Raw genomic sequence first — 18,381 nt, forward strand, 5'->3', positions numbered from 1 at the left:
AATTTTATAAACAGCAGCTACACGCTTGCGCCCAATTCATGAGAGTTGTGCAACCGGAACTGTTTCACCAATTTTATTTGCCATGCATTCGAATATGCCCGAAATTGGTCAATTTTGTGGCTACAAAATTTGTTCCAAATTACTGTGGTACTGGGTCCCGGTGAATGCGAATGTTACAATTGGTCGTTTGTCACAGAAAAGAACCTGAAAATTAAATTTACGCTTTTCCATACAGGGTAGAGAGTATGTGGCTCTATAGTTTTTGTCAATACTTTTTTTTTGTCTGCATAATGGAAGATAAAAGAGTATGAATGAACAACATTGCGGTCGTTAAAGGATTTCCGATATTTACCTTTCAGAAACGGTAATCGTATCGTGACATAAGGATTGAATCTGTTTCTGGTTTTGTACAAAATCTTTTACTTCTTTTGTTTTAGCATACATTTGACTATATAAGACAATAAGATCCCCAGCTCATTGCTCATTCTTGTCATCATTTTCGAAAACAAATGACTAGCCGTTTCTGTGAAGAAAATAAGTTTTGTGTCTGATTCCTCTCTAGTATACAAACATTGCGTATTATATGTTAGGGTTGAATGAAAAATGAGGATGTTAGATAGTGTCACTGAAGTCTATTTGTTGGAATATGTTCACAGTGACAAAAAAAGGGATAACACTAAGCCATGACATGTTATGTAGAGAACTAACTGCATATATTTTAACTTTATGATTTCGTAACATTTCAAGTAAAATATTATAAATCGAAAGAAGTAGCAGATAGTGATGGTCATCTACGAAGGATTAAAATCGGTTTCATCGAGCAACCCTTTTTTGACTTTATATAAGTCCCATAGTTTGAACTGCTTTTTTCAATGCGATCAATATTTAACATCATTTTTGAGTGACTAAAAGTCAAACTTCAAACTAGAACGGAATTAATCTACAATTGGTTTGAAATGGGTCGTATACTACACAGGTTGGTGAAAAATGGATGAAAAATCAAACTCTTCATACATAAATAATTATTTACGACGTATTTGCCTTCGAAAATTGATTTTAGGCAATTTGGCGAGTGACACATGTCCCAAGGCAGGTAGTTGTTATTTTCTCAACTTATTAACGAAAAAAAAGATCTCGTTGGCCTTCTTTGAGAAAATCAGTGTTTTGCAACTCGGTGATAAATGTATTTTATGCACACGACGTGTATCACACTCGGCCTACGGCCTTCAGTTACAATCTTCACATCTCAACTATGTCTCGCCCCTGGGACGAAAATACGTATGAACGAAAAATTGTTATATTTATTTAGGCTTGTAAAGGCTGTGTGAAGTCCGAACAAAGTGAACTCACTCATTTTCGGCCTTGAAGAGACCTTTTTAGGATTATGTCAAATGCTTGAAAATTAATTCACAAATATTTCACTGATCCAGTACTCACCCTTTCAAATGATATAAAAAGCAATGGCAATGATGTAAACAACGAAAGTAATTTTTTCCTTAAAAGTTAAAATTCAAAGTTTCGCACCAATATTCACAGTGCCATCTGTTGAATTAATAACTAACTTTACGTGTCGTTAAAGCAGATGCGAAGTGTCAAGTTTCAATTATTTTTTCCTAATAAAGATGGCAGCCACAATTTATTAAATGGGTGCAACTTTTCGGTTTTTCTCTTGTCTTCTTATAATGTCGAAAGCAGTTCGGTAGTGTGTGATGTTGTCCGGTTTCTACTATAAGTAAGATTTTAATTTGGAAATTTCATCGAAATGTGATTAAACAAAGACAATTCGGTCGCAAAAAAACATTTCACATATCGTGACGGTTTGATTAGTGTAATTGGTTAAACGGACGGTGTTTTAGTTTTCGTAAAAACTTCATTTCAAGTGCAACTGTGTAACAATAAAAAAGTTCATTTTGGTTGGATTTGGTTTTCCATTTAAAATTTTTTTTATTGTATTGGATACGTCAAAATGGCGCACCAAATAGCCCCGTCTGTGAATTGTTCACTTGATGAAATTGATTTGAATGCATTAAAGGTAAACATTTTGATTATTTATGTCATTTCGGTAAAAAAAGGATTTGTTGTTCGGATCGATGAGACATTCGGCATAGAAACTGTTTTGCCAACGGTGTACTTTCAAACAAATGGAGTATTGCAGAGGTGTGGTTAAATATGCCAAAATGTTAATGCAAACTCATATGAGCACAAACAAGAGAGCTTTCCGATTATTAATTGTTGTTTTTTTTTGGGGGGCCAATGAATCATTATTTGTGGTTTTTTGTGCCGTTCGATGTTAATTGAAATTTGTGTCAAAATCGATTAGGAATTGACCAATCTGTGAGTAGTGCGAGTATACCATCAATTTCTAAGTGTTTACACGAACAGACTCAATTCAATAAACCGAAAACCCTCATCAATCAATTAAATAATACATCGACGACACTTCCAGATAGTACCGACGTATATGGTGCGAAGAGGGCAATGGTTTTTTTCTTTCTTCCTTTTAATTGTATAACTCTGCCGTATTGGGGCTTTTAACCACATTCATTTACCTACTCTCAACATTGAACCATTTCAATGGTGACTTTTCGTATGGTTCGTGCGGAAACGTTGTGCAATATTGTGCGTAAATATAACCGGAATTTCGTTCATCATATATATTAACATGTACTATTGCACCTCTTAGAACATCGACATCAAACCTATAATGTATATTGAACCGATTTTGTTTTTTTGTATCAACTACACCAAGATGATGACTCTTAAATGTGAATATTTTGTGGCCTTTTTATTGTATTAAATACAAACCGGTATTGGTTGTGTTCTTGGGGCTTTTTTTTCTTCTTCTTCTCTTGTCTGTTTTTCTTTCATTTATTGAATCTTTTGATTTTGTCCTGTTGTCGATGTGATATTAAAACCAATTTAAATATGATGCGTGTATGTATACATAATATATAAAGTATTAAATGAACTGAACATACATGGTAGGTGTGTCTTGCCAAGTAATAACTTTTTTCACCAATTCATTTTTTTCTTCTCGTTTTTGTTAATCAAATGAAATGGTAAATTTACGTCAGTTGTTCTTTGGAATTTTCTTCAAGGAAATCGGCAGACATAAATCTATCTCGGAGAAATGAAAATGTTCCTTTAACACAACACTACATTTCCCAACGCATGCTAAGAGTTTAGCGAATGAGAGACTCCGGCACGGGCCGAAATTCACCACGAAAAAAATCTTCTTTTTAGCTTAAAGACCCACTGAACTTAGTGACATATTTTAGGCCGAGACATTCTTCAAATCTATTTTTACCATCAATGTACTATTGTGCAAATGTATCAAAAATGTTGATCATGGTGTCTTGTACATTTTTTAACTTTTTCACAAAAATGGCCCACCATGGCTTCATGGTAAAAAAAATGATTTAGAGAATGTGTCAGGCAAAAATATGTCACTCTGTGTCTATGGTTCGTTGGGAATAATTCTTGCATCGCAAATACATAACATAGTTGCGATACTTGCTCACTAGATACACACTTGAAACGCGGAATTTTTTTTTTCGTTTTGTGGCTCACCAAAAATGGTAATCAGAATCAAGTCAATTGGAACCGGATTAAACACACTAGATCGATCAGTGTGACACGAATTTCAAGACCAAACTTTGTGCTTTGATCGATCGAGACCGCTAGTTCTAATAAGAATTCTTCTGGATGGAGATGACTAGAACTAAATGTCTGTCATTTGTCAGCAAACTCGTCAAGTCTTATCTATAAACTAATCAGATGATGCCGACTTAAAAAATTGTTGTTAAAACTCGATTTCTGAGATAAGCCAATAATCGGTTAGCATCACCCACTATGATTGTTCCCATTGAACCAATTTTGAAAAAGACCGACCGACACTTGAATTCATATTCCAACTAATGGTACAAATGACATACTCTGAGCGGGTTCTTATTCCGATGGATTTACAACACAATTATTGCTCATCAAGCCAACTAGCTATTTACGCCAATGAAAGTACAGAACGATCGACCATACCTGCTTTACACTTTCATTGATTTACGCCACTGAAAAGAAGATACCTTTCGATGTGTGTGTGAACCACACCGGCTAACAGCAACTGAATCCGCATTATGTAATTGTTTTCATACCCAGTCCGCTTCCGAACCGGGAAAAATGTATTTTTGCACCTAAGGCATGCAAAATACATTCAGAAACCAATTCCAACACAATTAGCAATTCACCAGATTTCCTATTAATTGGATGACTGTGCGGTCAGTGCACCCAGGATTGTAATTTGTGATGTTAACGTTTGATCACATACATCGACTTTATGTTGATGTGACGATCATTACTGTTCCAATTAATCCTTTAATTGTTCACGCACGACCAAATTTCGTCATTCAATCACACATCTGCCGTTGTTGCGGCTAGAGGACAGAGTTAAATTGACTCCCATTACATTTGAATTTACACTGTGTGGGCCGTGTATTGTAATTCAAATCAATTGTGTCTGAAGTACACTCAGTCAGTCAAACAAACGTAAATCTTATGTTGAAAGCATTTAATTTACCGAAACCGTCCTTATTCTATTTATGTATCTCTTCTCTCTGTCGTATTTGGCATATTCAACATACTACACCACAACATTCCGTTTAACATAAATTTTTTTCTTTCTGTATTTTTTTGCACTGAATCGTTCGAACAGAGTCATTTAACTGTGTAACATACAGGCTGATGAATATCATAATATGATAATGACTGTCTTGCGTGTCATAAGCATAAAATCGAATGCTAAAACAATACAGACGGGGGGTAACATAATCTATATTTTGCGAATCATTGTGTGTGCGTAATAGCGCAAAAGTGAAACCGATCCTTTCAGGGGGTCCTTCGCTTGATAATTACTATATGATTTTAACAAACAACACATTTAATATCGTGAAAGCATTGTATTGCGCCGTATGGTTTGTAAATATTAATTTCGGTTTTGAATGAAATGAAATTCAATTATAATTCAAACCCATCGTAGTGTTCTTGACTGACTTTTGAAGTAAATTACACAGTGTAATGAAAGCCTCGCACTTTTAGTACTTCTGATTGGGTTGAAAGCTGATCTGTGCTTGAAATGTAAAAGTACTTGCAACAAAATTGAATTGTACGTCCGTCCTTCCGGTTGTACAACATTTTAATAGCAAATTTTTTCTCCAGTTTCTTTGAAGTTCTGTAGTGTTCATCGTTGATTACGGTCAGCTCAGCATGTACTGTACTGTGTCACGCATGCGAAAGAGTTGCAAGATATGATAATTGGAGAGATAGAGATGGAAATATTTGTCTAGCGTGACCCTCGAAAGGGTTATGAATTCTCGAAAACTTAAGAAGCTCCTGGGAGGGGGCACGAATTTTTAAGAGTTTCGGTCAAAGTTTTTCTGGATTGGATCATTGAGGGTTATGATGAGAGAGTATTCATTCCCGTAAAGATTTGGACCGGAAGGGTCGACATGCCCGGCATTGACCTAATTGAAATTGAGGCGATGAAACCTTATCTCGAACCTTATTCAATTCAGACTCAACCTAAATAAACCTGAACTGAACATGACATTTATTAATTGAGGCTCGGTAACGGAACATTAATTCATAAAATAATCAACTCCCGATAAACTTCACCACTTTCACACGTATATTTGTCGTCATGAAATACCAAAAATTCTCCACTTCTTAACAATACCGTGTAAGACTCATTGTGCTGGAGTTTCATATTTTGCAAACGTTTCGTTGTGAGTTATATCTTGATTTCATGACTTTTACGTTCTGTGTTGTACAATGACTCGTAACCAAAAACCAAGCTCAATTGGAACACAAGAAGCATGAAACTGTAAAATTGCAGACCTAAGGTTTATATTTGTAGGTTCTGTGAAGCCCAAGTGTCGCGAGTGCCTCTAACTTTCGATTTTTCAGAAGGATATGCCCATGGGAACAGTATAATCTCGCATCATCGCATCCATCAATTTTCATTCGAAATTCGTTCAACTTATTGCTGTACATGTACATGCATGTATTAGACCACAGATAATAAAATAAATATTTTTCCAACCATCGCCAAAGTGTAGATATCGTTTCAATAAAAATTTACTGATTACACAAACAAACATTGGAAATCAAATTACAATAAATTTATTGTGAAATTTATTTATTTTTTCATTCTTATCTCCCAACACGAATGTAACTCGACTGCATGTTTGGGTTGAAGGTAATTTTTTCTTTCGTCTTCTTTCTTTCTCTTTATAGGTTAAATTATCGTTTCGAATTTCCTCATATTTAACTGTTGAATGGATGACACAATGTATTCACGCGACAAAAATTGATTTACTTAAATTTAATTCGTTTGAGCTGAGCCGAGCGATATATTATTTGGTTACTCGTCGTTTTTATTTGATATTAAAATCCAGCTCGATGATAACGTAAAGTGAAAGACGATGAATCGTCATGGAAATATTAATTCATGCAAATGTTATGGCTGTGTGTATAATACCTACACGAAATTGTTGGAATCGTTCAGGGTATAATGGCCTTTGCATTAGTTTCTACCTCGTTATGTACCTTGTCGCTTTTATTTACTCGCCTTTACAGTTTCAATTTTTTTTATTTTTACTTTATGTCGCCTGCAGGCAATTTCGTTTCTTAAAATTCATTCTTAATTCATTAGTTGGCAGAGTTTTAAATGTGCTTTCAACTAATTTGATTACAAATTTAACCAGATGTCTTTGATATGAGTGGTTTTTTTCTTCTTCTGTGGTTTCATTTGAATGTACACATTATCAGTTGAGTTGTAAATTTAATGAGGTTCTCTTATCAGTTAGCAACCCAAGTAAGTGCGTTCTTAGATAAATAATTTCTTTACAATAACTCTCTCTCTCTCTCTCTCTCTCTGTCTCTCTTCTGGTTTATTGGTCATCGAACCAAAACATGCACTTGGATATAAACTAGTTACAGTTTCAGTTGAATTAGAAGAATTTCATTTGATTATTCTGTTTTTTTGTTATTATCGTCAATTCAAGTGTTCTGCGGTGAACAAAGAACCTTCATCTCTTTTTATATAAGCGATTACTCACTTTATCTGACCATGTAATTATGGTTCATTGCACAGAGAAAGCTTCAAATGTAAATATTATTGGGGAAACGTTTATTGGTCTTTGTGGACAGAGTGTTCATTTCCTCACACAGAAATTTGTTTCATCCGAAGACCACACACCGAAACTTTTATAAAAAAAAACAAAATTTAAATGCCCGGTCCCGATCGCTAATGTTATGAAAATATTTGATAATCGAAACGAATCTTCCAAGAATGATGATGAATTACTTTGGTTGTTTTTTCCGTAATTTACAAAATTCTGTAAAACTTTCAACGTTTAATCAGTCGAATGAATTCGATAAAAAAAAAAAATTTGGTGTTCGAATTAGTCAGCATTGAAAAATGTGCGAGTAAAATCAATGCTCAATGCTAAATGACGTATTACGCAATGAGAACAACACTATTAGCACACTGCATTTCAATCGTACAGTGAATGTACCTACCAATATAAGGTTTACGTTTAAAGAAAACAACAAGCTCCTTGCACTATCTTTCCATTTAGACTTGGAAATGTTTTCCAACATTTTAAGTTTTAATCGGAAACCTAATTCGATAAAAGTAAAATGTTTGCATTAATCAGCTATGCACAGTCGTTCAACTGAGTGCAAAATCAATGTTTAATGTTGCATTCGACAATAAGAACAAGGGTGAGATTTCTGAATGACATTCATAGAAGGGCCTTCCTATCGAAGGGGCAAACTGGGCAATTACCTTTGGCGCAGCGTTATCAGTGGTGCAGAAAACTCAATTATTTGACGACTTGTCATTTTTAGTTGAACAGAACTGAAGCAGAAGTTTTCGCTTGCAATGGCGTACACTTGCAATTAGGTTAGGCTATTTCGACTTTTCCGACGCAGAACGTAATTCTAAGCGAAAAGTTGTTCTACGGTGTGTCTCTCAAATGCACATAATTTTTAGAAATTCATTTTGTCATAATAATAACATCCGCACTGCACGACCTTTTTATCAGACGCTCAGAACTTGACTGAGGCCGCTGAGGCCGTTTGTAGCCGTGATAAATATAAATTTTTCTGAACTGCCCAGTAGCTAGAACTGTATGTACATCGATATTCTCGGACAATAGAAAGTCTCAAAACATTAATTCAACGGGTCCGGGTTTGGTTATTCTTTAACCTTCAAATTGATGTGGAAACGACTCGGCAAAATGCTGCCCCAGGACAAGGTCAACCTCTGGGAAACTTGGTGTTTTTATAAGAAAAATCTAACTTAGCAAAAACACACAGTTTTCGTCACGTTAGATTTTATTGTATAAAACAAAGTATCCTAGAAATTGACACACCTGCAACTGCAGTAACCTGCAAATGCTGAGCAGATCAGTATATGCTGCAAGATTTACCGTCTATTCCTCATCGCCGTAAGCATTCACTCAGTATGTGCTTGCCTCGAAGTAGATGTAATGTGTCGTTTGCGGATTGTGAAGAACAAATCTACTACTTCAAAATGTTAAAATTGTGGAAATTATTGAAAATGTATAAAAGTTTTGAACTTAATTTTGTGAGCGTCTTCCTTTCAGCATCTACAAACGCAACAAACTTCCTATCGATCATTCTTGTATTGGGTTCATTCCTGGATCCGTAATGTTCTTTAGTTGAAGGATCATTTACCTATTTGCTAATTATTTATTTACAATAATTATTGTTTTTCTCTTTAGTGTTAATAAATTTAGTTTTTTTTCCTCGTTTTTAGAGCCCTTAAGACATTTCTTTAAATTACAATTTATATAAGTGCGTTCGTTGTCGCTGTGTTCTTGATGTTGAGTTAATTTCGTAATATTTTTATGGGCGGATGTACCGTGCCTGTATAGAAGTTGTTAACAGTTGTTGACACTCATGAAAGGGGCACAAAAGTTTTCTAAAACGGCACTGTTGAGCTCATACAACTTTCTTAAAGTTCTCCAAGTGTTCCCAAAAAAGTGTGCCAGCAATCTGCTAACGACTGTAACATCTTTCCATTTAGATTTGTGTGTATGTCTTTCACAAACCGACAAACTTCAAACATTGCTTTTTTTTTGTAACTTTTAAACCAACTTTAGCGAGTTGAACTGAGAAGTCGATAAGCAACTGCAACATCCCTTCAAATTACTTATTCATTTGCACTTTTATTTGAACGAACTTCCTGACGCTGACTAATAACACTCCACATAAAATCTGATTTTTATTTACCTCGTTTCGGAAAAAAGATATGAAAAGAAAAGTATGCACTCGCCTCCCTAAGCACCACCATAACATTCTTTACAACGTCAATGTGCTACAATGTATTACATGCTTTTTCCTCATCGGTTATATCTCACCAGCCAATCTTGCGATATTACAATCATAAACATTACACCCGTGGAGTGGAGTGTAATGTACGGTTACATTCGAATCGATTATGTATGGCTTGGGTGTAGGTTATTATGCAATGTCTAGGTATACATCTCGACGAAAGTATATCAATAAAAAAAGTGTTGTTGTTTCCGCAGTTTTGTCTAAAAGAATTCAATGTTTTTGTACATAAACAATCAAAACAATGTTCTTATGTTTTTGATGATAGTTCGGATAACAATAATAATAATAATAATAATGAAGTTTGCTCTGTGTTCTATATGAATTTGCAGAGAAAAACGAAGATAAAGTCTTTAACAATACACCGAGGTATACGTTAGTTGCTGATGAGATAACATATTTTTAGTGGGATAAATAAAATATTTACCGCACTGTTCCACAATTGAAGAATGTTTAATTATGATGGTTCCGGGCATATGGTACAAAGTATACCAGGCTGTGTTTATTGTGTACATTTTGTTATGATAGAAAATAACATGCAAGATTCCTTACGTCGATCGCTATCCCTTGCAATACGTTATTTCAATAAACAACGTGTATAGTGGCGGAATGTAGTGTAATATGCATGCATATAGCGTGTTACCACGGCAACGTAACTCGGTATTTTATCGAAATTCCGTTGATGTGCAAAACGTACACATATTCTAATTTTGACGAACAACGATGTTGCATACGATTTGCTGTAAATATCCGGTATTACCAGCGTATATGTCTTGTGCGTTAATGAAGCGATGCATTTTTATTTCTGCGCCGCATATATGTAATGTACATTGGATTTACATAAATGCATGAAGCACTTGACAATCTTTACGAATAAACTCGCGCTTGATTAGAACGATTATTTACAGACTTTATCAATGCTTCCTCGCATATGTTTACGTAGGAATTACGAATCTTGGAGAACTGTATGAATTCGTAGAGATTGGAGATTAGTCCACAATAGACACGTCACCTACTTATTACTCATGCAAGTGACTGTTTCCTCATAAGATTTATTGAATCTTCTATTAATAAACTTGACGATCTAAATTGATGTTTATACGTCTTATCACCTACCTTCATCCAATTTTACCTTATCAGTTTTGTGCACGAAAAATGAATCGTCATACCGTCAAGGATGAAGTCATCACTACAAAAATATGTATCGATCGCGGAGATAAATTAGGTAACCGGCTAGGAGTTTTCTATGCTGAAGGTTCCTTAACCTTTCAAAATCACTAGCTTATTGCGATAAAGCAATTAAATCTGTTACTTCTTTTGATCCTAGTAGCGTCGGATGTTTGAAATCTTTTACGTGTTACGGCATGTTTCATTTTCATTTCCCCTTCGGGTCGGGCTGTAACACCCCACTTATCAAATACACAACTTGGAACCTCGGAAGTAATATACTATTACTTCATTTGTTGTAACATACACTTTGTTACATAAGAGGCACCAGCCAGAGCCTATTGCTTATTTTCTGTTGTTGTTATCGACAACAAATGAAAGCTTGAGTTGATTAAGATTTTGCTTGGAGTGTACGTAGCGATGCTATGGTACATAACTGCCATTTGGGAGTGAAAGCGTTTTTTTTTGTACTCGTAACTTGCTCGCCTATTTATATGCCCTTCGGTATAAGTAATCGCGGCAATTACCCAACTAATACTAGATCCCAATATTGTGACTCAACGTATTGTATAATCTTCGAAAAAAGCCGCTAAATTTTCAATGTATTTTCCGGCTTAGGATTAAGTGTTTCCCCCATCCATTTACTGATTTTAATTTAATTCTCTTAATCATGCACTGGCACACGAACCGAAAGTGTAATAAATCACCAAATAACAAGATACACCATGCCAATGTTTTGTATAGTTTTTCATTGAGTTTAGCTTAAAATCAATTGTGTGTATAATAACACCAGACGGTATGGCATATTCAATGCATATACCTATGAGCCGAGAATGTAGAATCTCTCTCCAAAAATATATTGTAACCAAACGGCGGTGTATGTATATTCGAGACTGTAAATTTCCCCGTTTTAAATTTAAATTTTATTCATCATCAACACCAAAAATATGTGTGCCGCATAATATAGGCCTTTGTTCCAACCAAAATGTTTCGAATTCAAAAAAAGAAAAAAAAAACAATTTTTTTTGAAGAAAATTTCCTTTACATTTGGACATTAGAATAAATGTCGGTTCTGGTTGTTCCTTTTTATAAACCGAAAATAATGTCTTTGTCGTTTATTTCGTGTGGCTTGTCTTTTTGTTGGTCGGTTTGTTTAGTTTTGTCTTTCTTTTTATTATGATTATTTTAAGTGTTTTTGTGTGCTTCGCATTATAAGAAGCAAGATAAAGTTTGGTCATAAAAATTAGACAATAGATTGACGTCCTTCTCAAAAAATTTTGTGTGTCCTTGTAATGCTACCCATTTTTAGCGTTTATAGCTGAATGCCAAAAGTGTATGCATCGAAATAGTGTAAAATACCACACCACATCAATCAATAGCTTTAACCGATTATCGTTTAGTGAAGTAATTAAACCGAAAATGTATAACATAAACATGGACAGATCATGTAAATTCAGAAATAGAACGAAAAATATTATTTGTATTTGCACACACCAGTTTTTTTATGCGTTCTGATCGCGATTTACATAATTCCAATGTTTGTTTATTATTTAAAGTTCTCTCTTGTTTTGCCAGATTTTAATGACTTTTGCGCGGTTGTTAACTTGTCTCAAAACGCGAATCAAAAAAATGTATAATTTCGCTGTTCTTGTACCACACTGTCATCTGTTCAATGTTCAATCATATTATTATATTCCATTCGCATACACATCGTCGCATATTACTACAAAAGCTCGCTGTATTTACATCAACTTTTATATTTAAAAAAAAAAAAATCTACAAAAAATTTATTTTAACTCCGTAAAACAAACACACTCGTAGTTTCTAGCTGAATAATCAATATTGATGGATTAACTAACCTAGCCGTGTATGACAAAACAAGCATGAAAAAACAAGCTCATAAAAAATCTGCTCTGCTATCTGATCAATCAAATTTATTAATTTGAAAAAAGTACACGGTGTTCTGTAGTTGTTTGCGCCATGGTATATATATAGTGTTATTTGAAGGACGCGGACGCTGGGTACGATGGCGTTTAATTACCGCATTATTTGAGCATGAAATTCGTTAGATTCAGAGGGCCAAATAATTTATGTATTGATACCTTGACGTTAATTCCCTGGAGACTTTACTCTATCGTAATTGACTAGGTTTGGGAATTTTATCATGTCCACAGCTTGTTTTACCGATGATATACCATGTAGAGTATGTTTGTAGCAAAAAATATTGAACAACATAAAATCGATTGAATTACAAACAGTAAAACGGAGGAAGTTGTTCGAGAAGTTGTCCAATAATTTTTCCAAATTTATCGCACTTCACAGAATCAATGGAACTGTGGATTGAAAAATTGTCTTCAGATTGATTTTAATATTTAATATCAGCACAGCAAATGTAAGCAGTGCATTCAAACGAACAACCAAAGAAAGCATATCGAATGAAGACCAAACGAGTTACCTATATCAAAATGAAAGTCCCTTGCCTGTACAGTAAAATACGTAGAAATAAAAAGCAATTTTTCATGAAAACGGTAGCTGCTTAGAAGTCAATTTTTTATCATTAGTATTACCAAAACAAGTTCCTATTGTTACGCACAAAGTTTTTTTTTTACTAAACAAAATTCCAAAATCTAATTTTAAAGATCTCTTCCGCGGTGCTTACGATTGCTGTTATGGATTGTAATGTATTCATTTTATTAAATCGGTACCGCGTGTACTTCGCGTTCCAGACAAAATTTATTCGAATCATTGATAGATGAAAAAATATCCAAATTTAGTCATTAATCGACGCAGGAATGCGTTAGATATTGACAAGAGTATACAGAATATTATGCAGATACACTAGACTGATAGCATGTTATTTCCTTACATTTTGGAATTGTCACGCATCAGATATACGTAAACAAATCGTTTATTCACTTAGGAAACAGATGTCTGTGATTTATTAGCTTTTTTTCGTCGAATGAAAATCCAAAAGTATTCAATTGTGTTTCGATATAAAACATATTCAAATTGGCCCGACGATTTTGTCAGCAAAATTTTCAATAAATAAAAATATTTCTTCAACAATGTTTGCCAATTCATCAACAACAATACCACGAACAATATTTTAGTCAAAATATCACACTTCATCAAGCATTGCGAAATCAATTTTTTTTTTCTGTTCGCATTTTTATCTTGTTGTGAGAGATCTCAACACATTTTCCTCGACGTTGTTGAATAAGAAATTTTTTTTGCAAACAAATGAACTGCATTTTAATCAACAAACATAAGATGTTTTACCTATGCCAGCGAAATATAATAACATTCAATACGGAGAGAATGTGAATGTTATTTTGAAGTAAAAAAAATGAAAAAAAAATTAAGTGAAAAATTAACGTGAGAAATGGATTATTGTAACAACTCATGAGTACAATATTAATAGATGTACCGTGCAGTTGTGTACTTAACGAAACATACATTTCATTAATGAATTGATAGTCGGTTGTGTATTATTATACATAGACTTGAGCACACAACAAATTTAATTTCACCATTGTTCTGTTGAGTAAATCTTAGAAACTGGATGTTAAAAATAGACTTTTCAATTCAATGTCAATGATCATGATTGGATGAATACATTGCGGGAATGAGAAGGCAGCAGTGATATTGTGTGTTTATAATTGTGTGCTAAATAACGAGATGTGTACAGGAAAGTTACTGTTCGACAATTTGACACCAAGACGTGTGCTTTCTGTTTCATATGTTGTCGGGTTTGAACGGCCTTTAGGCTCAAAGTAACGTCCATAACAGGTTACTAGTTTTTGGACTGTAGAACTATTCCGCGTTTGTCAGTATGTTCATCCACATTACATGGTTTTCATGACAAAAACATGCAGTTTGTTGCAGAGGACACACGAGTTGCTTTGCTTGACCATTCAAAAGCTATTTAAACTGTGGTATTTGTTACCTAACTTATCGATGTAGGTCCCAAATTATTGCGGCTATAAAAACTCCTCATGTCATACAAACCTTTTCATCATTTCTAATATAGTCAGAGGCCGTGAAATTTCAGCATGAATTTGCTTCAACTGTTTTTCAGCTGCTCCACACATACAATCAAAACTGTTTACATATCTTCATATGGTTTTACCACTACCATACTACCAGCTTCAACCGTACAAACAAGTATAAACATTTTTGATTGCATGTGTGGATCATCTGAAAAACAGCTGTAGCAATTTCATGCTGAAAATTCACTGTCGTTGATTGTAACTTCGTGTACAATTACTCAAACTGCTATTTTAACCGAGTTACAAGACGAAACGTAGGTCACGATGACCCATTCACTGCTAGTGCACTATTCGTTCATTTAGCTTCTGTACAATATTTTCCAGAGGCTCTCACATCCTCACCATTTCGTAGAATTACTAGCTATTGCGTCTTCCAACTGTAATGAACTGAAAACTTGAATGAGTGACTTTGAAACTCTCCTATCGGTCACCATAACAAATCAATAACATATTCGTTATGACGAATGCTAAACAATTGATGTAGCCATTTTATTGATTTCAATTGAGTTCGTACAACACGCTGTCAACATGAGTACTTCCAATTTCATTTGTTTAATTTGGAATTTTATTGCAACGGCTTATGTAATTGTAATGTTTATTCCAAAAGTTTGCTACATTAAATTAATATAATTAAAAATATCGTCCCATACTTGCTCCTGTTTATTACTCTGCATTAAGTTTATGGTATGTGTTGAAATGTTTTAAGTTTATACAACAATTAACACGTAAAAATTAGCAATGATCTCATAGTACAAATGTGTATTCTTGTGCAAATATGACGAAAGATAGAAATTCGGTTTTACAGCCATGTCGCAGTGAGAATTTTAATCAGTTTTTACAATCCATTTAGCCTTCTAAAATCTCTCAAAAAAATCGATGTAATTTACGATTAGAGTTGGATGCTAACTAATTTCTGGTCCATTTGATTTCTTCCCGAAGAATGTTTCGTCTACTTCAATTTCCCACATGTGTTACCGAGACATTGTTACCCGGTGACCAATTAACATAAGAAGGCACCGCAATGTCTGTGAATTATTTCACGGCATCATGAATTGTTTAGATGTAGATTCTTGTCTACTTTTCCGCACAGTTTTTTTTAGATCTCAACAACATAACAGCATATACATGCCTAGGACGGTAAGCAGTAAAATTAGCAGTGTATAGGCAGTGCGTCAGTCAAAATGTAACGTTCATTTCCTATTTATTCCAAGCAAAATTAAACGTTTTCTTAGACTCCACAATTACGCCAGCCTATCGTCACTTTTGTTTTTGTTGAAAAGATAAATTTCTCACAGATAATTCGACAAAAATAAGTTCGGATTAGTAATGCTGGGGAATTCAGTACCCGTTAACAGTGTACCGTACATCTAAATTTAAACGAAACTCTACAATTCCATTTCAAAATAAAGAAACAATTTCTTAGTTAAAGTCTCATTTGTCACGTTCCAACCCAACAAGTATAAAATGAAATAAAATTCAGACAATGTTTAATAAATTGACTACGACACAACCCCACGTTAGAATGTCATGTATCCGTAAAACCGAATAGAATACAATAAAACAAAGCCCCAGTTATAACTCAAGTACTAAATCAACCTCAGGAATGAATCCCGTCTCATCTGTCTCGTGTGATACATTTTGTTTTTTGCTAACACGTCATTTTCGTTTCATATGAAATAATATGAGATGAACGGCCGAACTAAATGCCACTATTATGTAGTACAGTAAGTTGGAGTACTGTAGCTGACTTTTTGTTGTTGTTGTTGCTGCTGCTGCTGTATATTGATCACATCTTTGTTGGAAGTCAGTAGCATTTTCATTTTATTTTAATCACTTGATGCCCACATAAATGCAGACAAGGCTCTGTATTATCTGTATTATCGTTGTATAGCTTGAATAGGTGGTTCGGTCGGGTATATAAATGATATAAAAAAGTAACATTAATTGAACATTGAAACAGCAGTCGTCGAAACGTTTACTCACGTAACGACATAACGAACGAATTAGATACAATAAATCTTGCTTGACCTAGGTTCAATTTCACCAGCTGTATAGTCATTCAGAGGGAAGACTGTTTCGTTGGTGTCATTGATCTGATGAAGTATTTTGCTTGGTGATTATAAACGTAGCACAAATTTGAGTTAATAGCTTCGACGGATACTTCGTTCGTGATATAGACATTGTAACGGCGTAATGTCTCCGCCAATTTTTTACGTGTTCAGGTTTAGGACATTCTGAACGTTAGGTATACCGACGTCAGTGAAGAATTGAATGATATTATGTTAAAATTCTCTGTTTGCAGAAATGGGACATGTCACATAGAGAAATTTGAGACATGTCTCCTTTCTGCATTTAACTATAGTCTAGGTACAAACATAATACGCCATGTCATAGTTTCACTGTAGCGTGTATGAAATGCCTTCAGTTCTATTTATAAAAACCATAATCAGATTTACCTTAACAAACTTTTTAACTGGATGCTGCCGTGCAAATTATTAATTCCCCATTGTTTTTTCTTCATTTCAGGATCCGGCTGGTATATTTGAATTAATTGAAGTGGTTGGAAATGGTACATATGGACAAGTATATAAGGTATGTTGACAATAATGTAATTGATTTATTAGCGGCATTTTATAATGAGTTGGCGAAAGTTTTCCTCCACTGTTGTGATGTTTCAATGGATTTTTCTTTCTTCCTCAAATTAATTAAAAAGCGAGGGCTGCCATTGTTCTATTTGTTTTTTAAAAGCTCGAAATTCAATTGGGTCTGGAGGAGATTCTTTTTTCCATTCATTAAAAATTTCTGTCACATGACTGCAATTTCAGCTTTTTATGGATAAGATTTTTGTGACAACGGTTACAGTTAAATTGGATGAATTGTCAGTGACAATTGCTTTTGTTTAATACTCTTTACTCGGTCTTAATCGGATTAATTGATTTTTTTTGGAGAGAAGTTCCATTACGTTTTACAGAGATAGCTTATAATTTTCGATTCTTGTACTTCACTTGATCAACAGATTGATATTTTTATACAAAATCTTTTACTTCATTAGTTTCAACATTCAGTTTCCTTATAAGAGTACCTTATCCAGGGTGTATCGCTTAACTTCGTCGTTGCTTTCGATAACAAATGACCTAAGATATAATCGTTTCTCTGGGGTACCTCCTTCTCTCGGTCTCTAATGTTCTATCTAATTATGCATTAACATAACATTTGCCTTAAATGCTTTGGAATATAACTACCAATTAGCTGGCACTTTAAATACAATTACAGTTTAATTTTTCTCTTCGCTCTCTTCCACCGAAATAAATTTTACTATAATTTTATTGGAATTTTATTGGTGTATTGACCACAGTCGATGATAATTTATTTTATGGGTTTTTTAAATTTTATTTCTTTCTTTTTTCGTTTGGCGATAATTGAGTTATTTACAGACACTGATACTCTTGCACTTACACATAAATACATGCGATTTTATAGTCGAAGCGGATTATCTGAAGATTAAAAGTGTAAAAAAAAATCCCAGCCATACTTCCTGAGTTATTTATTTCCGCTTGGTAGAAACAAAATGAAGAATTAAAGGACGAACAATAATGATCGTCAATTATATTTGTTATTTCGAGTGACAAAGTGAAATTGAAAATGGTATTTGGAGTGTTAAAAACCATTAAAAAAAAAGCGAAAGTAAATCCCTTTCTATATGAGACAATGAACATTAAGAAAAGAGAATATAAATACGATTACGTAACAC

The 18,381-nt window shown here is 34.1% G+C and overlaps 1 protein-coding gene across 12 annotated transcripts in view; it reads left to right on the forward strand.

Annotated features, from left to right (window-relative positions):
- The first annotated feature begins 1,666 nt into the window (after positions 1-1,666).
- The window catches only part of LOC119080328 (TRAF2 and NCK-interacting protein kinase), a 39,952-nt gene continuing 23,237 nt past the window's right edge, over positions 1,667-18,381 (forward strand). For 4 of the 12 annotated variants that reach the window (XM_037188613.1, XM_037188619.1, XM_037188615.1 and 1 more), the window contains exons 1-2: positions 1,670-2,032; positions 17,157-17,222. In XM_037188613.1, the coding sequence (XP_037044508.1) occupies positions 1,967-2,032; positions 17,157-17,222 (132 nt within the window). In that variant the 5' untranslated portion in view covers positions 1,670-1,966. Of the gene's footprint in view, positions 2,033-17,156; positions 17,223-18,381 lie in introns of all 12 variants that reach the window. The other 8 variants (XM_037188614.1, XM_037188625.1, XM_037188617.1 and 5 more) reach the window with 4 other exon arrangements.

The sequence above is a fragment of the Bradysia coprophila genome, unplaced genomic scaffold (genome assembly GCF_014529535.1).
Source record: "Bradysia coprophila strain Holo2 unplaced genomic scaffold, BU_Bcop_v1 contig_350, whole genome shotgun sequence".
NCBI classification, from domain to species: Eukaryota; Metazoa; Arthropoda; class Insecta; order Diptera; family Sciaridae; genus Bradysia; species Bradysia coprophila.